The sequence below is a fragment of the Pleurodeles waltl genome, chromosome 12, assembly GCF_031143425.1.
Source record: "Pleurodeles waltl isolate 20211129_DDA chromosome 12, aPleWal1.hap1.20221129, whole genome shotgun sequence".
Taxonomy (NCBI): domain Eukaryota; kingdom Metazoa; phylum Chordata; class Amphibia; order Caudata; family Salamandridae; genus Pleurodeles; species Pleurodeles waltl.
In genome coordinates, this window is record NC_090451.1 from 624,330,332 (window position 1) to 624,354,378 (window position 24,047).

The 24,047-nt window shown below is 45.3% G+C and overlaps 1 protein-coding gene across 1 annotated transcript in view; it reads left to right on the top strand.

Moving 5' to 3' along the window:
* CCT3 (chaperonin containing TCP1 subunit 3) overlaps positions 1–24,047 on the top strand; it is a 193,033-nt gene that overhangs the window by 11,755 nt on the left and 157,231 nt on the right. Inside the window, exon 2 of the mRNA XM_069217997.1 lies at positions 4,863–4,924. Coding sequence (XP_069074098.1) covers positions 4,863–4,924 — 62 coding nt within the window. The remainder of the gene's footprint in view (positions 1–4,862; positions 4,925–24,047) is intronic.

Below are 24,047 nucleotides of genomic sequence, written 5' to 3' on the forward strand. Positions count from 1 at the left end.
GAAAGGTTGAGCTTATCGTGTCGTCCATTACAACTATTTGACACATCAAAATTCTAGGAGACCCTGTACCTTAAAAGTTTATTCCAAACACTGGGTGTCTTTTGATAGTTGATGATCTTCTCATGGTCTGTCAGCTCACTCATGTTTTTTCTTCAGTCTTGCAATTTTCGTTATTTGGCTTTCACTTTGTTCTTTCATTATTTTCTCTGAAATGGCAATGGTTTGCTGTTAACTCATCAAGGGAGTTTGTGGAGCCCTGATTGAGATTGCACAATTACAAGATCTCTTTCACAGAATTCTTCCCTATTTTTGCATCTTTCTTATGTTTTGATCTCTGTAGGGGGGTCGTCCTTTGGAACCTATGCAAACAGCAGATCTTAATCTTCTTTTTGATAAAGTTAGTTTTTTGGCTGCAGTTACGTCTGCTTATAGGGTTAAGGGATTTCTGCCCTACTGTGTCGGTCTCTTTTTTTTTTAAAGCTTGTTAATAATTAAGTGATCTTGGAACCTGGCCCTTGTAACTCTTCTGTTAATTTATCATGAGGTGCCTTTTAGGTTGAGCCTAGACAGCGCTTGCGCTGTCGCTTAGATAACAGTTATATAATCTGTGGGCTTACAGCCTGCCCCCTGCTTGTCATTTGTTAAAGTCAGTGTCCTTTAAAAATCCTTGCTTGTTAGTGGTTAATATGTGCCCTTTGTCCCACCTTTTGCTCAGTTGTTTACTTCCACGGAGCAACGCTGTAGTACTTGTGCCCTCCCATTATAGTAACTGTAAAGGGACTACTTTTTTCTTTGCTCAAGAGTACTGCACACAAGCGCTCGCTCTTTCCAGTTGTGCCAACCTCCAATTAAGTAAACAACACAGTGCCCACTTCACAGCTGCCGCCCTTCGTATTTCACCATAGCAGCCGCGTGCTTTACTTTTCCCCAGACGGTGCACACGTGTGCCAGATTCACGGCTGCCCCATTTCATGGTTTTTTTTTTTGTTTTGTTGTTTTGTTAGTACCCATCACGGAAGAGAGAAAAACACACACCTGCATCATCTTTCGCCAGACATGGGCTACTTTAACATCAGTGCAAATGTCACGCTATTCATGCCCTTCTTGGTTCCTCTTTCTCCCAATCTCCATTCGGCGTTCACCCTCATCGTCAGATAGGTACTCAGTTGCCTTGGTCTGTTTGCGTCCTCCTCCTCTGTTCAGTGCTCTGTTGTTGCTGACTCAGGACAGGCTCGGCTCGCCATCAAGAGGTGGTGTTCAGGAAGGGACAGCAAATCTCCCACAAAAAGGGTTTCGTTTGATGGCTAATTTCTTCTTGCATTTGAAATTCTAAGCCGTAAGTCTTGAACTCACTGTACTTCAACCGTCAAAAGAAGCTTGCATTGACGTTCAAAGTATTTTTATAGCGCTATCTTAGTACTATAAATTGTGGCCATATTGAAAAAATACAAGAGCCGAGCAAATGTTTGTGCGGTTAATCAGAACTGCATCATTGATAAGCCACTCCAGTGTATATATGTAGTTTGTTAATCACAAATTATCATTACCCAAGCGCCACACTTCTAGTGTGTGACTTGTATTGTGTTTGCTGGCGGGCTGTTTGAATAATTCTTATGGAGCACGGTTCTATTGTATCTTCACACTACTCAGATGCTTGGCTGCATGCGTTTTTTGAAATCTGAAAGATTGGGTCATTTTAAGCTACGCAGCTCACAGTCTTTGTAAACTGACATCTGATGCTCCTTAAAAAACAGCATTCACATGCCAAGCAGTCCTTTCTGTGTGTGTGGGGGGGGGGGGAATATATATGAACATCTGCGTAGAAAAGTGAACTCTGTATACGTGAAATATTACCTTGCACTTAAACTGTGGCTTAAGCAGTTTAGTGCACTGGTGGGGGTTATACGAAGACACAAAAGAATCCACTTGTAAAGTTGTTCTCACAGTGGTCCTGGATATTACTAGTCAGAAATTGACAGCTGGCATTGGTTTGACAAGAGGAATCAGGGAGGAGCTCAAGTGTCGTAAGCCGGGCAGTCTGACCCACAGATTCCTAGACTATAAAACTGGCTCAGCCTATGAGACCTCTTTTGACACAATCTTGGGCCTCCTGCCAAAGCAGTTCTTCTTTGAATGTAGGAATGGATCTTTACATATTATCAGTTTCACTGCCACCTGGGGAAGCAACCTGGGCGTGATCAATCTGTGCCCGGCGTGTAGGCTTGTCCTTGAGAGTCTGCATCATTTTATCCTAATTTGCTAGGCCTACAAGCTCCCCCTTAAGAAGTGGCTCTTACCAAAGTGCAAACTGCTAGGTCTTGGGCATTATGAGGTGGCCCTAAGAATCCTCAAGTCTGATACTAGAAAAGTGGTAGTCATAAGTGTCACCAAGTATTTACAAGTGTCTTGGCTCGTATGGGGAAACGTGTACAGAGAATATTTTATGCACCTCCTTCAGTAGTAGTTGAAGATAGATTATGCAGCCCTAGGTGAATGTCTTACATGGATACTTTCCTTGTCCATTTCTTCTTCCACTAATAAGGCTGGATCTTCCCACTTGCACATCTTAACTAAAAGTTTCTCAGTGAAACTGTGATGTTATAAAACTTGGGAAGGTGCCCTTTTTTTAACTGTATGATTACTTGTCTATGCTGTTTTGCACATACGTTGTAGAGCTATTTTAGCTGTTACAGAAGTAATTGCTGATTGTATTACTTTCCTGCTGGACTGTTTTATTGTAGCAAATTGTGATTTTAATCTATGCATGTTTTATGGAACAATTTTCCGAAATAAACTATTAATATGGTCAATTTGATTTTCTTTGATTATTTACGTAGCTTTAGAAATTCCATGCGATTGCTTATGTAGAGCGATCAGCAAATTCAGAATGCAAATGATCCTCCAGCAGACTGTGCTTTACAAGTCACACTTCAGATGATGGCCTTAGATTAAAGCTCAGTAGTTCAAACCAGCAAGAGTCTTAATTTTTCCTTTTTTGGACTGCCTCTTTTAATATTAATTAATAACTGACTCATTTATAGACCATCCATATTTTGATGTAGCAAGAGAACACACCACAAGATACAAATTTGTGTTTTTTAGGTCGAGCGTAAGCGTTCGACCTCGTGTATACTTTTAGTATACTTCTTATGGCTTAAAGCGATTTAATTTGTTGGTTGCAGTATCCTATAAAAATTCATGCTCGCTAGAGGTCAGTTCTCCCTTTTTATCCCTCTTTTTTTTTTTTTCTTCAGAGCAGTGACCAACTAATGTAGTATTCCACTTTAGTTTCTTTATCTGTTGCTGTGACTGACTATTTTTGTTTATTTCTGTGGTGCTCCACTTTCACTGTGAGTGTTTTAAGCTGGTAGCTGCATGCGTTTTATTGCAGCTTTCCGTTCCTCCCACCTCCTCCCATGTCAGTGTCATTTATTTTGGCTGTATTCCAGTGCTTTCCTTGTTTACCTCTGGCTCCTAAAATAAATGTATTTTACAAAAGAAACAGCCGGTCGTTTAGCTCACTGCTCACCAAAGCCATAAAATGCCCTTTCTAGTAGAATGTAGCTAAGCCTAGAAGCAATGATGTGAAACTTGCTTAGTGTCGTATCTGGAGCCTCTCTGGGTCCCTCCCTGCCAGCGCTCGCAACATCGCACACAGGGCACTGCTTATCTCCTTTATTGGAGCCATAAACCTTCTTAGGCTGCTCTGCCCGTTGAAATGTGAGGCAAGAATGCTTGAAAGACTTGTGATTTTGTTAAAAGAAAATACTTTTCCAGTAGTGCAGTCATCTCGTCTCTCCTCAAGGGCTTGTGATTTCTGATGTCAGTAGCCGTCAGTGACGACCAAAACATGGCAGGAAAAGACGGAATTATGAGACGGGGGTTGACCAATTTAAGTGGCAAGAAAAGTCCAGTTCTGAATTTATAATGCCAATAGCTCTAACTCCAGAAAATGTGAGACCTATTACTTTACAATAGCTTGTTAATGTATTATGTTGCTCATGAACTAGGCTGTTATGAGTTAAGTTGTTATGGACATTTCAAGTAATACTTGTGAAAATTAAACATTTGACTGGAATTAATTAATCTGGTTGTCATCATCTTACTTGTTTACAGTGATGTTCGCATCACCAATTAATTCAAGTTGAAGAGCTTGGGACGAAGATTGATTTTGGGGCAGGCATTGAAGATTGCTGAAATAAGCCTTGCAGATCATAAAGGCAACAGTGATGACTAAATAGTCCATAGTGTCAATGGCAAAGGGAGTGGTTGTTATTTGAAGTTCCACCCCCCTAAGAATGTTCTCTGTGATGGTGGTTTGTGCACTGTATTTGTAATGGAAACTTTTTTTTTTTTTTTTTTTTTTTTAACATCCTCTCCCAAAACACTTGCATGCTTTTTGGTGTATCTTTTCGCCTTTGCAAAAGTACTTGATTGGAATTGAGAAGGGACTATTTAACATATGAAAAGTACACTTAATCATCACACTGCTTGTAACGTTCTGTTCTTTCCCATATACGCATATATAAAACAATCATTCTTTACTATTTTTGTCCCAGTATGGACAAAATCACTACAGCAGCTTTAATGAATAGACAGCGTTTGTGTGTTGAATGCATGTTAACTCCATATAAATACCTCTGTATAGTATCTTTGAATAGCGTGCAAGCCTATTTACACAATTTTCATAATTGGACTAAATAGCATATGTGTTCCAATTGGGCCACAATGGTATTATTCGTAACAATGTATAGCAATTGGGTAGTAACAGGCTCATATTGACAAGAGGTGTACAAACAGCACTTAAATATGTCTGATTTCTTAATCTGGAAAGGTCAGCTTTTTTTCTTTTTGGGTTTCAGGCCAGAACATGAAACGCGAGTCCGGCAGAAAGGTGCAGACTGGTAACATCAACGCGGCTAAGGTAATGTTCCAACCTGTCCATCACACTGAGAAACTAAATACTGATAACTTAAGTGTTGCTGTTTACATTGTTTGTACAAATTGATGTACGTGATGTAGGATTTTCGATAGTCTGTTAAATTCACCTAAGCAGTTATTCTAATCTTTAGTAAGGTAATGTTTTGGAAGTGGATGGTCTATCCATTTTTCTTCTAGAGAAAATCTGGTATTTGAAATCCTAATACTCTGCTGGCATACTAGTTTATCTTCACCCCTAAGCTACCGCATATCTGTCTCTGCCTTTTTTTTCCCCTCTGTACAGCACTTGGTTCCAGTGCTTTTGGGTGGTTAATGTTTTCACACACTCGTGTAGAATGAGCTTGCATTACATGAACGTGCTTGTGCTGTGAAGTCACTCCTTGCTTTTCTATTTCAATATATATCTTGATTCTTCTACCATATGGTCATGTTCAGGTACAATTTGTATTTGAATGCATTTGGTGAATTGAGCTCGGTACTTACTGTTGTAACCACTCTGTAATTGTCCCGTACCACATTATCGCTTCTTTCTAGAAGTTGTTCCTGGGTCATTGACTAACTTTTAAAATTGGGCAGTCTCTCCGTTAAAATGTTGTGATGTTATATGTAGAGTTTTGCATGAGTGTCAATGTCGTCCCCTGATTGGGAGTTAGAGTAGCCATGGACAACAGGGCACTGACCGTGGTGGTGAGATTATTTGCCACTGGTTTCTGGTCTCCTGTGAACTGGGCCAGGCACAACCCTTTCCACACTTGACTCTGTATTGAGGGCAGGTGATCACAGGGTTCTCAGGAAGGTAGGGTTGTGGCAATAGCTCAACAGCAAAATCAATACAAAACGTAAGGACTAGTCAAGTGTTTATCTTTATTAAAAAAGGAATGTACTTTTAATCTTGTAGCAGAACTGAATACTATACAATCCAAGTAATACTCCATACAAGATTATGCAAGTTGCGCTTTCATCTTTAAGCGCTACACTTACCCTTCCTTGTCCTTTAACTGTGGGAACGTGGTGAACCTCTCCTCCTGGGCAGTCTCTTCCCCCCAGCAGGGCCAGGCACCCTCTTACCCTCTCAGCAGTCAGACAGGATTCGGGGCTCTTGAGGAAGAGCCTTTGCTTTTCCATCACAAAGTGCTTTCTTCAGCATCTCTAAGTGCTCTACAGAGTACTCCCTTCCTAGATCAAGAATAACTTCGAACGGGAACAATGTGGCATGGTTTGGCTCCAATACATTTTCCCAGCCGGGGACTGTGGATCCCTGTCTAAAGCGTCCAAACCAGCTTTGGGTTGGCTGCCTTAGAAACGTTCTTTCCAGGCTCATCTCCATACACACCCTTTGTGCAAAGTGATGGCTCAACCAGCAGGCAGCAGTGGGGCTACCTCCAAGCAGGAGTACCCACAACATTGGTACAATAAAGTGCACCTAGTTGTGATGAGCCTTTTTCAAATAGTAATCCTAGATTGGGCAGGCCCTTCCTTAGGAACTTCATTGCCTTGAACCACAGAAACTGCAGTCTCACGCCTCATTCCTACTATCCAGCAAATAGTAGTGCACACAATCTGTTTCAACTCTCCAAATACAAGAATGCAGGAAATATAGTTGGAGTGTCAGTTAACTACCCTTATCCTCTACTACGTTCCATGGTACCACCAGGGACATCTAAAATGGATCTTGCTGGCATCAGTACTCCTACTCTTATGCACACAGGGTTCAACTACCATGTACGTGTCCGGTGTTCACTTTAAACACACTCTTACTCAGTATGCACATAGAATGTCAGTGTTGGGTTCCAAGTCGCACATGACCAAGGAACTGTACATGAGGGTGTCAGTAGACCATGCTCTCGCTGACAAAGGGGGGAAAAAAAAGGTCTGGTCAAACTTCAAATCAAAAAAACATGGTAGACTTCTGCCTCCACCACTTTCAATGTTACACTTGGGACAAGGACAGTAGTCCACTGTCTTATTAGAAAGTATGCCTGGTTTTCCCCTCGACATCATTTGACAGGTCTTGGACCTCATGTTCGAGGACAGGCCTGGGCCTCTGCTCTCATGCTACGTTTGCATGCCGCCAGGGCAAAAAAAAAAAAACGGGATACTAGTTACACATGCAGTCGAGCATTCAGGACAAGGGTACACATGTATCCATGTATGCACAAGTATTTTTTTTTTTTTTTTTTTCTTTTTTTTTTTAAGAATAAAAAGACGAATCTAGGTATAGACAATAATAGGCTTGGCAGCCCAAAGTGACCAGAAATGGCCACATTTCATTTGTTTTAATTTTTTAAAACATCCAAAATTGTGTAAAATAAGTCACTGTTTCTAAAGTGAATAGAAATACGAGTCTCAAACCTCTTTTTAAATAGCGAAAATAAAGAAAATGCAGGACGATGTTAGCCTATCAGCTGCACAGTTAGAGTGTTAAAACTGAGACTGTACCTTTTTAAGGGTCTTACCTTTACTTCAGTATCCCATCATGGACCAGAGGCAATTCATTTTTCCAACTGCTGTCAACAGAAGTGCTGAGCTTTTGCCTTTTTTGTTATATTTTCTCTAAAAAACTTTTCTGAACCTGATCTAACCAGTGTGACTCTACGTCCTTAAAACCTAGATAGGTCTTTTCATTATATTCTGATATGATTTCACCAAATTTGCCAGTCAGAATGCCTTCACTTTTAGAGAAATGCCCTAACTGTGCTGAGAAAAAAGTCCAGTCAGACCCTCCTGACCTCTTTATTCTATGTCTTCCTGAAGATCACCACCCAGAGTTCTGCAGACATTGATAAAACAAAATGTTGAGAATAGCCCTGAAGGTTTGGAGAAGGCTCTGACTGCTTGGTCTATTGGAAAGGCTTCAGGAAACTGCCTCTGTATGACAAGAACAGAGAAAGCTATCCACCTACATCTGCACCTTCATCTCACTCTAGTGATTACCCAAAAGTTAGATCTAAAGACTGCGGGAAATCACATAATAAATGAAGATCCTGAACAACATTAAGGCCTACATCATTAAGCATAGGTAATGTAGCCACTTGCCACTGAGACATGGTACCTCAAAGATGTCGAAGACAAAGTAAATAGACATTGAAACCAATACCTGCACCAATGTTGAGAAAATCATCATTTAAGTAGGCTTCTTTTTTTGACAAAAATAAATAACTATATTAAAATCTTTACCCACTTCTCCATTGCGGAGGCATGCAGCAGTTTGGCTCTGTTACCTTTAAAAGGAGGACAGTACCACACTCCTCGGATTTAGAGGACTGTAGGGCATACCCAACCATGGGGAATGGCACACATCTGGCCAGTCTGGTCTCCCACTACTTCATCCTGAAGGTCTGTGTCTCCATGCTTTTCACTGGCACCACCAGCTTCTCCTGGTTCACTACAGTGACCAAGGTCGCTGGTGGTCCCACAAGATCCATCGAGACCTGTGCATAAAAACACTCCACGGAAAAGATGATGTAATAAATATAGATCTCCAGAACAGTATACATTACTGTTAAGATGTGGCGGAAGATCAACTTCACACAGAACCTCCAGGCATAGACTCTGTACATCAATGTCCTCTACGTGTTCATCTTTTAAAGACTACTCTGACTCTTTAGAATTCACCACCAGCCAGAGTATCGCCAATAGACATTAAGATTTTCAATGAAGTATTTATTGGTAAGGGTAGTTACCAAGCGGAACATCCCTAAACCAACACCTACCACTTCGACGTCAGTCATTTTTTAAACTCTTCACTATAGGGGTTCTTCAATTACGTTCTTGGCCTTGGTTTCTGTTCCTTTGGAAACAGCCATCCAACATTTTCTAGCACCAGCCTCTGCTCAAGCTGCACTTTCCAGACTAATGAAAAAATAGAAAGCTCTAGCTCGAGATCCCCTGTTTTTGAGATTGGAACCTCCTGCTGATAGGGCAATAATCTTTGTCACAAATAATTCTCACGTTGTTGCACCTTCATCCTCTGTTCCTCCTGACAAGGAGAGTAAACAAATGGTTTCAGTCTGCTGACAAAGATGCGACTAGCATGACAACTGCAAGCGCAGCTGCCTAATTAGGTGGATACAACAGATCTTTGAAGATACTTCAAGCCTTATGGAAGGTATTAGCCCAGAGGGTTCAAGTCCCTCAATGGCAGCCTCAACAACAGTAACAAAGGCAGTCTTATCCTGAAGAGCCCTCTAGAAGCAGAGGAGGCCAATAAACATCTTCTGCTGCGGGGAAACCTCAGCAAAAACATGGAGGTCTTCCTCCCAGTCTCGGTCATGCTCTCCTCCACTTACTGTACCACCGAAGAATTCCTTTCATTTTTATCAAGGCTTGCTTCGCTAGGAAGTGAACACCCTACTTTAAAAGAATAAGGTGGAGGAGGTACCTTCTTATCAAAAAGGAATAGGTATTTATTTCTGTTACTTTCTGGTGCAAAAGAAAGATCCATCAAGAGAATTCAGACCATTCTCGATCTGAGACTAACAAACAAATGGATAAAGACAGATTCAGGATATTGGCCTTGCACCAAATCTACCCACAATGGCATCAAGGGACTTGGATATGCTGCGATGGATCTTAAAGATGCGTATTCCACATTCCAGTCATAAGGAAACACTGGAATTTCTTGAGATTTGTAGTAGGAAAAAAAATCACTACTAGTTCAGAGTTCTCCCCTTCGTCCTCAAGTTAGTTCCTTTCACCTTTTCAAAGTGCATGGGAGCAGTAGCTGCTTACCAATGAAAACAAAAGATTTACGTTGACTTTTAACTAGACAATTGGCTAATAATAGTATTATCTCCAGATACAGTAAGAAAAAAAACTTTTATATGTCAGCAAACATCTTGCAGAATCTAGGATTGAAAATCAATTTTCAAAAGTCAACTATAATCCCAGTAAAAAAGGATTTACTATTTGAGGGCAACACCATGCACCATGTTGCAAAAGTGTTAGACTCCAGTCTATCCAGCAGAAATGCTGCAGTCTGAAACAAACACTCCACCCAACAGGGCGCCTAATGTACTTACTGGATCAATGGAATGTGTACTTTTCTAACACTGAATGTCAGACTCCATCATATATAGCAGTTACAATAATGCCAGAAGGATGAATGGAACCAGAAATCAGGAAGCTGAGAAAACAAGTTAAAGTTATCCCATTTTCTAGGTGATGCAAAGCAACTAATCTTCTGCAGGTGGTTCCTTTCATCAGGGCATTCCTTCACACACTATAGTAACAAAAACAATCCCTTATTGGATGGGGTGCTCACACAGAAGGAGAAATCCTATCTCTTCGATTTAGTGCTGTTGCAGGCTGCCAGTCTAGCTCTGAAATAATATCTCCCTTCATTCGTAACCCATGGACATCTTGTATCAGTCTGACAATACAGCTAGAATGTATTATCTGAACAAGAACGGAGGAGGTAATCAGGACTCTCAATCCGCTACCTTAAGTCATTTGATTCAAGGAAATCATGACGGGATCTCCAACAGTAAAGTATTGCAAGACCTCTTCAAAGACAGGGGTTATCTTCAAATAGATCTTTTTGTAGCCCCAAACAACCAAACGTGCCTAAACTTCGTCCTAAGATATTATCAACCTGGAAGCATGGGAAATGCCCTTTTCATCAGTGTGTCGTGGAAATTTCACTACTCTTTTCCTTCCATCCCTCTGATTGCAGTAGTGTTGATTAAACTACTTTGTTCCAAAGTAATAATGATTCTAATAGTCCCAGAATGGCTTTGGTAGGTGTGGTTCTCAGATCTTCACCTATGCGAGAGACCACATAGGAAGTTGCTTTGCAGACTGGACTTTCCCTTCAAGTTCCGAGGCCAGATCCTAAACTCTAACGTTCTGTAGATGAATTTAGTGGTTTGACTCCTGAATTTTGCAATACAAACCCTTAGATCTTCCACAGATTCACAAGATTGCATGAACCTCTTCAAAGCATATGATGTCCTTGTGGAGGGCCTCTTTCAAGTGGAAGAGATTGCGCATCTGGTACATTCAGAATAACCACAACCCTGTTACATGCTAAGACAAGATGGTTATTCCAGATCTTTTGCACCTGGCAAGATACAGCTTTTATTTTTCCTCCATAAATGTTTCTTTCAGCAATTACTGCATATAGGAGATCTCTTCACTAATGGGTTTCTTTAAATGGCTGTAGTATAGGATTTCTTAGATTTTTTTTTTTTTTTTCTTTTCTTTTTTTTTCTATCATTCAAACCCCTTAAGCACCACCCTGGCTGAGTAAAACTCACTGTCATCACCCCGTTGGGAACAGTGGTCTCCTGGCAGGTCTGCCCGACAGGGTTGTAATGTGGCATTCGGACCGCCACAGTTGTGGGAGTCCGACTTTCACCTCAAGACCGCCAGCCTCGTAATGAGGCCCTAAATTTAAAGTGACTGCAACATTTATCATGGAAGACAGCCTTCTTGTAGCCACTACAGTATTGGTATGCAGAGTCTGGGAAATTCAAGCTATATGCTCAAAAGACCCTTATGCAGTTTTTCATAAGAACAGGGTTGTAATGAGAACTGGTCCTTCCCTTTTTCCAAAGGTAATGTCATATTTGTATGTCAATCGGACAATTTGTTTACCAACCTTTTTCTTAAATCCCTCTAGCCCTGTGGAAAGTACCCTTCATTCATTGGATTGTCAAGAGTATTAACATCGTATCTTGAAAAAGCATAAGAGTTCAAACACACTGACCATCTTTTTGTGAACTACAGTCCTGTTAGGACTGGTTTATTTCAATACATGCATTTCCAGCAGGGTTGTCCGTTCCATTTTCTGTTAGCAATTAAATATCTCCCTGTTAAGCTTGAAACTTACTGAACTAGTGTGGAAGCAGCAACTATGACTAATGAAAATAAATGTACCAATCGCTCAAATACATAAAGCTGCGCTATTGAGATCAATACATACATTTACCAGACACTATTGTTTGCATTCAGATTTGAGAGCAGATGCCGACGTTGGACGGACATCTTGAAGCCCTTCTCCTTTTCTGTGTGTTTTTTGTAGTAGGACAAGCTTGCTATTTTACTCAATATTTGACTATTGGTGTGGGTCCCCTAGCAGAGAAGGAGACATTTCTCACCTGTAATCTGATTCTCTTCCAGGGGAGTTTTCATCAAAATCGTAAGCAACCCTCCCACATCCCCTTGATAAGAGTTTAAAACAAAACTTCATATTTGGTGCCCATGATCTTGAGCTTCGTAAGAATGCATTGTCACCCCTTGTGCATGATGGGATACTGGAGTAAGGGTTGCGATTCTCAAAGTCACAGTGACTTATTTAATATTCCAGCTATGCAGCCTATGGGTCTGTGAATGATAATTCTAGTCATTTTAGGAACACTGACTATATTTATACAATTGGGGATGTTTTTAAAGATAAAACCTAAGTGGAATTGGGCTAGTTCTAGCCATTTTTGGGCTGCAAAGCCTATTTTCTATACTTAAATACATCTTTCTATTCTTTAAAACTGAGCTTGCACCTATATGGATATATATTTTGCAAAGTACTCCGGGATCCCACATGTGGCCAGGGCAAGTCGGTGCTTATTACATCGGTGAGGTTGACCTGAAATAAAACTAGGATTATATGTACAAACTGTTCTTTCCCCTTTGTAGAATTATACCATCCCTTTAGGGTGCTCTAGTCCAGAATCTCAGATCATATTGACCTACTTTGGAAATGCATATAACATATACCCTGTTGCCATAATCAAGCCCGCACACACACTTCATACGCCAGGTTGTGCGGTAGGAAGGAGGATGCGGCTGCAGCTCGTCAGATGGCCTCAATCTATTGTCTAGTTTCTTGAGATTCCCTGAGACCGATTTGGACTTGTACTGCTAGCTGATCATGTTGAGGCTTCCCGCCCGCTTTGGTCTCTTTGACCTCCGCTAACTCTGTCGCTGTCTCCACTGTATCTGGCTCGCCTGTGGAGATGGGCGGGTACGTGTGTGCAGCTGGGCGGTAGAGCAGCAGGTGCTGTGCTGTTGTGGTTGCAGTAGCTGTGGTAGCGGTCGCGAGGGAGGTCTCCTACAGCAGCTGTAAAGACCCAGGGTTATGCCTTGGTGGTGAAATGGCCAAATTAGATCCTGAACTCTTAGATCACTGGGTGTTGCTGTGTACTAATAAAAGCAGACCCTCAGACAGAGACTCTCTTTACTCTATTGACTTCTTTGGGTCTGTTGATCCCATTGACCATTCCATGTGTCCATCAATTATCGTGGCATGGTGAGGCTGTGGGTGGAGGCGGTGGCATCCAGCAAGATCAGGGGGAGGAGGTAAGTGACTGCTGCTTCTTCTCTGGATAATGTTTCTGGTTGTTCCAGGCTGCTGCATTGTACTCAAATGACAACGTGTCATTTTTCTACATTGCACCACCTTGACTGTCTTGACTTTAGGGTTCCCTGCCTGTAAAAGTGATTCTGGTGATTGTCTGTCGTGGGACCTTCGGGAGAAAAGTTGCGCTGCTAAAGCCGCTTAACAGGTCCTTCAGGCAAAGATTGGGTCCGTATCATATTGGCAGGTTATAGACGTTGGAGGCTCGGCACCCAACGCGCCTGGAAAAGGACTTTAGGACTCGCAAGCACTCTGAATCCCTTTGCGCAGAGGAAAGGGTCGGGGATTGTCCAGGTGGTCTCTAAGGAGCCTCCTCGTGTGTTGACTGAGAAGGTGTCACCTCCTGCTGGTGCCTCTGTCGATCGTACCGTCTTGGCGCTACCAGCAGGGGGAGAGCGAGTATTGTAACTGTTGTTCACAGCCCAGCAGGACATGGCGAGCGAGGACATGTGACATTTGATGGTGGCTCCAGTATCTCATGCTGACAAGTGGTTCTTGGCAACACAATCAGGGTGGCCCTCTTCCCAGCTTGGACTTAACCCTGCTTGTTGTTCATATGGGGTGGTATTAGCTGGTGTACCATTGTTATCTAAAAGTTGGAAAGAGTCTTACTTGGGTTTAAAAAACAATGTGCCACAGGAATGCAGACTTTTCACACTCTGAATATAATGACATTCTTCTAGTTAGGAGGGTGTGCTGGGTAGGCCGCTAGGCAAAGTCAGTTCAAAGGGATTGTGTTGTGATGAATTGTAGCTATCCAGCAGTGGCTTTACGATTAATTACAACAGGCTGCAAGGTGGATAGACTGACTGGTGGTGCTAGTATCACTGCTCTTTCTTTAGGCTACTTTTATAAACCGATCTCATCTCATTTGCTTGGATGCCTGCATGTCCCGGTCATCAAGTCAGGATGGTGTGGGTCCTTTTGCTGTCCTTACCAACAATAGATTCTTACTGCTTAGTGATCTGGAAGAAGTCAATTGACTCCCTATCCCCATGAGAGAGGTCAGGATCCCATGCTGTAGTGAAATGTCGACAGGGTGCCTCAGCAATCGCGATCCCAGTGAACTGTCAGGTGATGTAGTCCACCCTTTGATGCCGGTCTCTCCGCCTTCAGTAGTCAGTGGGATGATGCACAGCCTCTGTTGCTAGTTGACACATTTGCAATCAATTTTGGCGGCACCTTGTCCCTGAAGAGCACTCCGTCTAGAATAATTTTTTGAAACATTGCTGGGGTAAACAATAAGCTGGCATGCCCGGAATAGGGCAAATTTGTAGACTGTTTTGATATAAACTTACTTCAGGAAACTTGAGCAGGTAAATCCTGCTTCCCTTGTGGGTTTTCCGAACTTTCGTCAAGGAAGGGTAGGCCTTCGGGTGGAGCTAGCTACAGTTAAAACGACTTTGCAGTGTACTATCAAGGTCCTCGGTCTTGCCTCCCCTGATGTTTAGTTCTCAAATTTACTTCAGGTGATTGTTCTAGTGGTTACAATGTTTATTGTTGGAGTGCGGGCCCAAGGGCTAACATCCTGATCCTTGAGCTGCTCAATGCCCACCTGCGGACACTCCCAGCTGGCCTTTTTAGAATTATAGCTGGTGATTTAAAATACAATTTCGAACCCCCCTGGTCTTGGTCTAGGCTTCCTGGGTGACACACTGGGTGTTGGGCAGGCTAATGATAAAGACGGTGTTTGGGTAATACCTGCTTTGTCACTTCCCCCATCGAAATAGTCTTCTTCAGCCCTTCAGCGTAATGCCTTCACCTTGAATAATGGCCTGGGTGCCTGTAACGGATGGGCTCAATCTGATAAAGGGGAGGAAACACACTTTTAAACGACTGGGGAAGTACCAGCTTGATTGATAATATTCTTCTAGATGTCAGGTTATGGCCACAGCTGATTGACATGGGCGCAGTCTCCCATCAAGATAGGGACTGCAATGCCTTGGACCTCACTCTGAGATCACTAGGTGCTATACTTTGTAGAGCTGACAATGAACTATTTGATAGGAGGCTAGTGCTTACAAACCATAGATGCAGGTTTAAGTTCTGTAGACTGTACCATCAGACAAGGATTTGTTCTTGCTCTGTCCATATTTCTATTGTATATTAACATTCTGGTGGCTCAGTAAGACCTTTGTAATCCTGATGTCCGATACTGGATAGCAGAAAGGTCCAAGCACTCTTGTTTGCCAATGGCTCTCTGTTGGCCTCCAAATCACCCAGGGTTATACAAATTCTGTTAAATCAGTTTGGGGTCCTTTGCAAACAGACAGGCCTGAAAATTAACCAAGTTTATGATGCTCTATCCCTGCCAGTCCTCTCATGCCCATCCTGTATTAGACAGCATCACCTTGGAGAGAGTACATACATTGGAGTACTTGGGTGTTTCTGCCCACAGAAAAATTCAGTAGGACACTGCAAATCCAAAAGAATAGATTAAAATTAGGGCAGCACACAGGAGGGTTACTGAGAGCTATAAGGGGGGGGTCCACTTTTAGCCCAATTTCTCCTGCTTTACAAATTTATAACATGCAAGCTCTTGAAGCATATTTATAATGGGGGGGGCCGGGGGGCTCTGGGGCCATGCTAATGTTGGTGAAGTGGAATGTGAGGAGAATAAGTTCCTGCAGTCCTTACTTATTCTCCCAGTTAGCACACCGCTTGTTCTATTAAGGCTTGAGCTGGGGCATAGACCCTTGGCATTAAAAATTGGTCTTAGACCCCTGTTGTATTGAAGGGAGATTCTGATGGATACACCTACCTGTGGATTCTTCACCTAAATAATTTTCCCCCATGTGCCAGCTTTGACAGAAATTTTTCTTCTAGCTCTGCACGTCGACGTCACAATTGCCTGACTCCACGCGACGCCGTATGACGTCATCCAGGCAATAAGAAGCCCTCGTCGACGTGCAGATGTCAGTTCCCTTTTTTCCGTGCCTTTGAGTAACGGTTTTCCTTCTAGGCTAACAGGGAGCTACAGTTGCACTTCGGTGTTACTATGTCTCAGCCGAGAAAATCTGGCTTTAAACCTTGTAACCAGAGTGGGGGTCGGATGTCGGTCACGGACCCCCATGAAAATTGTTTATGGTGCCTTGGCTCCGACCATGAGGTCGAGTCATGCGGATCGTGTCAACGCATGAATCCTAAGGCACTTAAGGAGAGAGAGGCGAAGTTATTCCTGGCCCGTTCTAAGTAAAGGAAGGAAAGGCGTCATCGCAGAGAGTCTGCTTTGAAGACTCATCGACACCACAGGGACTCTCAGCGTCGACCGACGTGGGAGGTTAGCCCGACCGTCACACCTCCGACTCCGGCTTCTTCGACTTCCTTTGCCTGGTCCATCATCGGCCTCTATGCCGGCGCCGGTTGCACAGGCTTATCCGGCTTTCCCGGCGCTGGGTACAGATCCCGCTGCATTTTTAAATGCAATGTTTAATATCTTTTCCACCAGGGCGTCTGGTGGAGGGCATGCAGGTCCGTCAGGCCCTTTTGGCTTTTAACTTGGGTGCTCCGGCTTCTTACAAGCCGACACCTTTTATGCCCTTTCTTCCTTCTGGAGCCACTTTGGCGCTGATGCTCTTGGCGTCGCCCAGGAGGCCTGCGACGCCGACGACGTCTGCTGTCCCGGCGCCAGTGGATTCACCACGGATCCAGTCTACAGTGAAATGGCTTGTGACGCCGGAGGGTCCGGCGTTGGATGGATCCGAAGAGCGGCGCCAGCAAAGATCTTATCGGCGCCGGGACTTGAAATCAAGGCTCTGATCCAGGAGATTCGCTTTACGGCTCCTGGTGGAAGAGGAATACAGCAGGCAACATTTGGAGGAAGGCGAGATCTTGGAGCCTTCGGGTGATTTCCAAGGCTTGGACACAGCAGGTGGCATTGACACTTCCCCTGAATGGGATCTGGCTTCCCCAGGGGAGTATACTGAGGAAGCTGCATCATTTCATGCAGTAGTAAGGAAGGCTGCAGATTTTTTTTTGGACCTTCCTCTTTCTGCTGCAGAGGTGAAAACAAACCTTCTGACTGAAGTGCTGCATCCGGCGTCTGCGGTGGCGGAGCCTGTCTTGCCCTTCAATGAGGCTCTTTTGGACCCCATTAAAGATATCTGGAAGAAGCCAGTGACTTCAGCAGCTATCAGCAGGGCAGTAGCGAGACGCTATTGTGCAGCTCCAGGTGACCCGGACTTTCTCTCCAAACATCCAACTCCGGAGAGTTTGGTTGTTCAGGCATCGTGCTCCTCTCGGTCAGCTCCTGGTTCGTTCCCCGGGACCCCTGCGGACAGGGAGTCTAAGAAAATGGACCAGGCAGCAAAGAAGGCCTTTTCTTCGTGCAGCATGGCCTTGAAGTCGACCAATGCGACCTGCATTTTGGGGCGTTTATATTCATGCCCTTATGGAGGAGGCTAAGGGTCATTCTGAATTGCCACAGGAGGTGTTGCATCTATTAACGGACGCTCAGGCGGCGGCGACCCAGGTGATTCAATCTGGGTTGGACACCTCGGACTCCGTGGCAAGAGCTATGGGTACATCCATAGTGACGAGGAGACAGGCTTGGCTGCGTTCATCAGGTTTCTCCCTGGATGTGCAGGCTACTCTCCTGGACCTGCCTTTTGACGGAGCAAAACTCTTTGGGACAAAAGCAGATTCTGCCCTTGAACGCTTTAAAGAGAGCAGAGCCACAGCGAGGTTGTTGGGACTTCAAGCAGCCACTTCCTCTAGATATTTTAGAAAATTTAGGGGTTTTGGTTGTGGCACCTCCTTTCGTGGCGGGTTCCAGGTGGCGCAGCAATCTGCAGGATCCCTACCTTACAGATCCTTCAGAGGCAGGGGTAGAGTACGAACTAGAGGGGCCACTTAGCAGCACTCTGCCTCTTCCTCTCCCTCAGGAGGGGTGCAGCAGGGAAAGCAGCCTTAGTCCTCCACCAGTCCCTGCTCACGTGTCTCCGGTAGGGGGGAGACTTGCCTGTTTTCTTCCCATGTGGGAGTTTATAACATCAGACTCCTGGGTCATCGACATAGTGAAGAAGGGGTATGCTTTTCCCTTCCGGGAATTCCCTCCTCCCTTCCCTCCCCGCCCATCCTTCTGTTTGGACGACCTTCTTCTGTTACTACAACAGGAGGTGTTATCCCTTTTGTCAAAGGGCGCAGTGGAGTTGGTCCCTGAGCAGGAGAGGGGTCAGGGCTGTTATTCAAGATACTTCCTGATCCCCAAAAAGGATGGTCGGTTGAGACCAATCCTGGACCTGAGGATTTTGAATTTGTTCCTCAAACAGGAAAAGTTCAAGATGCTGACCCTATCACAGGCTCTTTTGGCGTTGATCGAAGGAGATTGGATGGTGTCTGTCGATTTTGCAGGATGCGTACTTCCATATTCCGATCCTCAAATCAGACAGGAAGTATCTCCAGTTTGTAGTGGGGTCGCAGCATTATCAGTTTGCGGTCCTCCCGTTTGGTCTTACTTCAGCACCTCGAGTCTTCACAAAGGTGATGGCGGTGGTTGCAGCAGAGCTCAGAAGAAGGGGGATAGCGGTATTTCCCTATCTGGACGATTGGTTGATCAAAGCCAAGTTTCCAGAGCTCGTGCGGCGTCACCTGCAGTCGACAACTCAGTTGTTGTTCTACCTGGGTTTCTCAATCAATGTGCCCAAATCTCCCTGGGAGCCCTCAACGCCTCCTGTTCATAGGGGCAGTACTGGACACAACTTTGAATCGGGCCTTTCCTCCGCCCCAGCGGGTTCAGGACATTCAGGCATTGGTTCCATGTTTCGAAATGGAGCGGTAGTTCCAGTCCTTAGTCAGCTCGGTCTGTTTGCTTCTTTCATACTGCTGGTCACTCATGCACGCTGGCACATGAGGGCTCTTCAGTGGTGTGACCGCAGGCAGTGGTTTCAGCACAAAGGAGATCTCAAGGATTCCTTAAGGATCTCCAGAGACACTGCTGTGGATCTTCAGTGGTGGGCTGCAGTCGGCAACCTGTTGCAAGGAAGGCCGTTCTCGCTGCCTCCGCCAGTGGCCACAGTTGTAACGGATGCTTCCACTCTAGTGTGGGGAGCTCATCTGGGGGACCTGGAGATCAAAGGCCTTTGGTCTCCAGCGGAACAGAGGTTTCAAATCAATCTGTTGGAATTGCGGGCAGTACGTCTGGCTCTCAAGGCCTTTCTCCCTTCCCTTCGCGGTCCGTCAGTCCAGGTCCTGACGGACAACACTACTGCGATGTGGTATATAAACAAGCAAGGAGGAGTGGGGTCATATCTTCTCTACAGAGAAGCTCTTCGACTCTGGCCCTGGCTTCAGGACTACAAGATTTGCTTGGTAGCAAATCATTTGGCCGTGATTCTGAATGTACGAACGGTTGTTGTCAGTCAACGCATCTCGGTCGACCACGAGTGGCGCCTTCATCCGGATCTGGTTCTTTACATCTTCCAGATGTGGGGGTGTCCGCATATAGATCTGTTTGCTACTCAGGAGAACTCGCAGTGCCTGTTGTTTTGCAGCCTCCAGTATCCGGTGCAAGGAGCTTTGGGGGACGCGTTTCAGATGTCCTAGAAGGGTCAGTTGCTTTACGCGTTTCCTCCCATACCCCTAATTCCTCGAGTTCTAAGGAAGATCCGCCAAGACTGGGCCCAGGTCATCTTGATAGCCCCGGATTGGCTGAGAAGGGTGTGGTATTCAGACCTTCTCCAACTCTCTCTGTGCCCTCCGCTCCGTCTCCCTTACAAGGTAGACCTCCTCTCGCAGTCGCAGGGTCAGATTCTACACCCCCACCTCCAGAGTCTGCACCTTCATGCCTGGAGATTGAACGGGGCAATCTGAGTGCTTTTTCTATTCCGCCTGAAGACAGGCGGCACTCCACCAAATCGATCTATGCAAGCAGGTGGGCCAGATTTGTAGGTTTGTGTGGAGAGAACCAAATTAATCCCTTAAAGGCTCAATTGTCTGACATATTATTTGCTCTTTCCTTGGCACAGAAGGGTTGTGCAGTTGCCACAGTTAAGGGCTATTTATCAGCGCTGTTGGCTTTTCTGTGCCTCCCAGACCAACCCTCCTTGTTTAAATCACCACTTCTTTTGAGATTCATTAAGGGTCTCACTAATAGGTTTCCGCCCACTCCGTTTGTTATGCCACAGTGGGATCTTAATTTAGTATTGGCATTTCTGATGGGATCGCCATTTGAGCCGATGCACTCTTGTTCTTTGTGTTTGCTGGTCTTAAAAACTGTATTTCTGGTAGCCATAACATCGGCCAGAAGAGTGAGTGAGCTTCAGGCTCTTACTGTAGAGTCTCCATACCTTTCCTTCTTTAGAGACAAAGTGGTGATAAGGACCAAGGCGGCTTTCCTCCTGAAGGTTGTTACACCCTTTCACTTGGGGCATTCTATTACTCTCTTCCTTTTACCCTCCGCCTCATCCATCCAAGGAGGAAGAGAGGCTCCACCGATTGGATCCACGAAGAGCATTGAGCTTCTTTGTCGACAGGACAAGGGAGTTCAGGCAAGACGATCAGCTCTTCGTTGGATACGTGGGGAAGAGGAAAGGCAGAGCAGTCCACAAGAGAATGCTGTCCAGGTGGGTCATTCTCTGTATCAAACTTAGTTATTCGTTAGCAAAGAAAGAACCACCTGTGGGGCTTCGTGCTCATTCCACCAGAGCTAAGGCTGCTTCTTCGGCCTTGGCTAGGGGTGTTCCTGTGGTTGACATCTGCAAGGCGGCAACTTGGGCATCCCTCCATACTTTTGTCAAACATTATTGTTTGGACTCTGAGGTCAGGAGGGATGGCCATTTTGCACGCTCAGTGCTGCAGGATTTCTTGGTTCGACCATTCAGGCACCCACCTCCGGATGGTAGTACTGCTTTTGGACTCTATTCTTTACGTGAGGAATCCACAGGTAAGTGTACCCATCAGAAGAATAAGTTACTTACCTTCGGTAACGCCTTTTCTGGTGGATACATCAACTACCTGTGGATTCCTCACGGTCCCACCCGCCTCCCCGTTGCCTGGCTGGTCTTACCACGAAATCCGTGGGTGAGCACCGTTTTCCTGTATATTTGTGTAGGAAGTTGGCTCTGTATGTGCTATTTCAAAGTAAGGAATAGCATGCACAGAGTCCAAGGGTTCCCCTTAGAGGTAAGATAGTGGCAAAAAGAGATAATACTAATGCTCTATTTTGTGGTAGTGTGGTCGAGCAGTAGGCTTATCAAAGGAGTAGTGTTAAGCATTTGTTGTACATACACACAGGCAATAAATGAGGAACACACACTCAGAGACAAATCCAGCCAATAGGTTTTGTTATAGAAAAATATCTTTTCTTAGTTTATTTTAAGAATCACAGGTTCAAATTCCACATGTAATATCTCATTTGAAAGGTATTGCAGGTAAGTACTTTAGGAACTTTGAATAATTACAGTAGCATATATACTTTTCACATAAAACACAAGTAGCTGTTTTAAAAGTGGACACAGTGCAATTTTCACAGTTCCTGGGGGAGGTAAAGTATTGTTATTTTTAGCAGGTAAGTAAGTCACTTACAGGTCACAGTTTTGGGTCCAAGGTAGCCCACCGTTGGGGGTTCAGGGCAACCCCAAAGTTACCACACCAGCAGCTCAGGGCCAGTCAGGTGCAGAGGTCAAAGAGGTGCCCAAAACACATAGGCTTCAATGGAGAGAAGGGGGTGCCCCGGTTCCAGTCTGCCAGCGGGTAAGTACCCGCGTCTTCGGAGGACAGACCAGGGGGGTTTTGTAGGGCACCGGGGGGGGACACAAGTCAGCACAAAAAGTACACCCTCAGCAGCGCGGGGGCGGCCGGGTGCAGTGTGCAAACAAGCGTCTGGTTCTCTGTTGATTTCAATGGGAGACCAAGGGGTCTCTTCAGCGGTGCAGGCAGGCAAGGGGGGGGGCTCCTCTGGGTAGCCACCACCTGGGCAAGGGAGAGGGCCTCCTGGGGGTCACTCCTGCACAGAAGTTCCGTTCCTTCAGGTGCTGGGGGCTGCGGGTGCAGGGTCTTTTCCAGCCGTCGGGACTTTAGGTTCAGGCAGTCGCGGTCAGGGGGAGCCTCGGGATTCCCTCTGCAGGCGTCGCTGTGGGGGCTCATGGGGGACAACTTTGGTTACTCACGGTCTCGGAGTCGCCGGAGGGTCCTCCCTGAGGTGTTGGTTCTCCACCAGTCGAGTCGGGGTCGCCGGTTGCAGTGTTGCAAGTCTCACGCTTCTTGCGGGGATTTGCAGGGGTCTTTAAATCTGCTCCTCTGTAACAAAGTTGCAGTTCTTTTGGAGCAGTGCCGCTGTCCTCAGGAGTTTCTTGTCTTTCTTGAAGCAGGGCAGTCCTCTGAGGATTCAGAGGTCGCTGGTCCTTGGGAAAGCGTCGCTGGAGCAGGTTTCTTTGGAAGGCAGGAGACAGGCCGGTAGGTCTGGGGCCAAAGCAGTTGGTGTCTTCTTTTCTTCCTCTGCAGGGGTCTTTCAGCTCAGCAGTCCTCTTCTTGTAAGTTGCAGGAATCTAAATTCTTAGGTTCAGGGGAGCCCTTAAATACTAAATTTAAGGGCGTGTTTAGGTCTGGGGGGTTAGTAGCCAATGGCTACTAGCCCTGAGGGTGGGTACACCCTCTTTGTGCCTCCTCCCAAGGGGAGGGGGTCACATTCCTATCCCTATTGGGGGAATCCTCCTTCTATAAGATGGAGGATTTCTAAAAGTCAGAGTCACCTCAGCTCAGGACACCTTAGGGGCTGTCCTGACTGGCCAGTGACTCCTCCTTGTTTTTCTCATTATCTCTCCTGGACTTGCCGCCAAAAGTGGGGGCTGGGTCCAGGAGGCGGGCATCTCCACTAGCTGGAGTGCCCTGGGGCATTGTAACACGAAGCTTGAGCCTTTGAGGCTCAATGCTAGGTGTTACAGTTCCTGCAGGGGGAGGTGTGAAGCACCTCCACCCAGAGCAGGCTTTGTTTCTGTCCTCAGAGAGCACAAAGGCCCTCACCGCATGGGGTCAGAAACTCGTCTCTCAGCAGCAGGCTGGCAGAGACCAGTCAGTCCTGCACTGAACAATTGGGTAAAATACAGGGGGCATCTCTAAGATGACCTCTGTGTGCATTTTTTAATAAATCAACACTGGCATCAGTGTGGGTTTATTATTCTGAGGAGTTTGATACTAAACTTCCCAGTATTCAGTGTAGCCATTATGGAGCTGTGAAGTTCGTTTTTGACAGACTCTCAGACCATATATTCTTATGGCTACCCTGCACTTACAATGTCTAAGGTTTTGTTTAGACACTGTAGGGGCATAGTGCTCATGCACCTATGCCCTCACCTGTGGTATAGTGCACCCTGCCTTAGGGCTGTAAGGCCTGCTAGAGGGGTGACTTACCTATGCCACAGGCAGTGTGAGGTTGGCATGGCACCCTGAGGGGAGTGCCATGTCGACTTAGTCATTTTCTCCCCACCAGCACACACAAGCTGGCAAGCAGTGTGTCTGTGCTGAGTGAGGGGTCCCTAGGGTGGCATAAGACATGCTGCAGCCCTTAGAGACCTTCCCTGGCATCAGGGCCCTTGGTACCAGGGGTACCAGTTACAATGGACTTACCTGGGTGCCAGGGTTGTGCCAATTGTGGAGACAACTGTACATTTTAGGTGAAAGAACACTGGTGCTGGGGCCTGGTTAGCAGGGTCCCAGCACACTTCTCAGTCAAGTCAGCATCAGTATCAGGCAAAAAGTGGGGGGTAACTGCAACAGGGAGCCATTTCTTAACAATTTGTATAATTAGGTCATG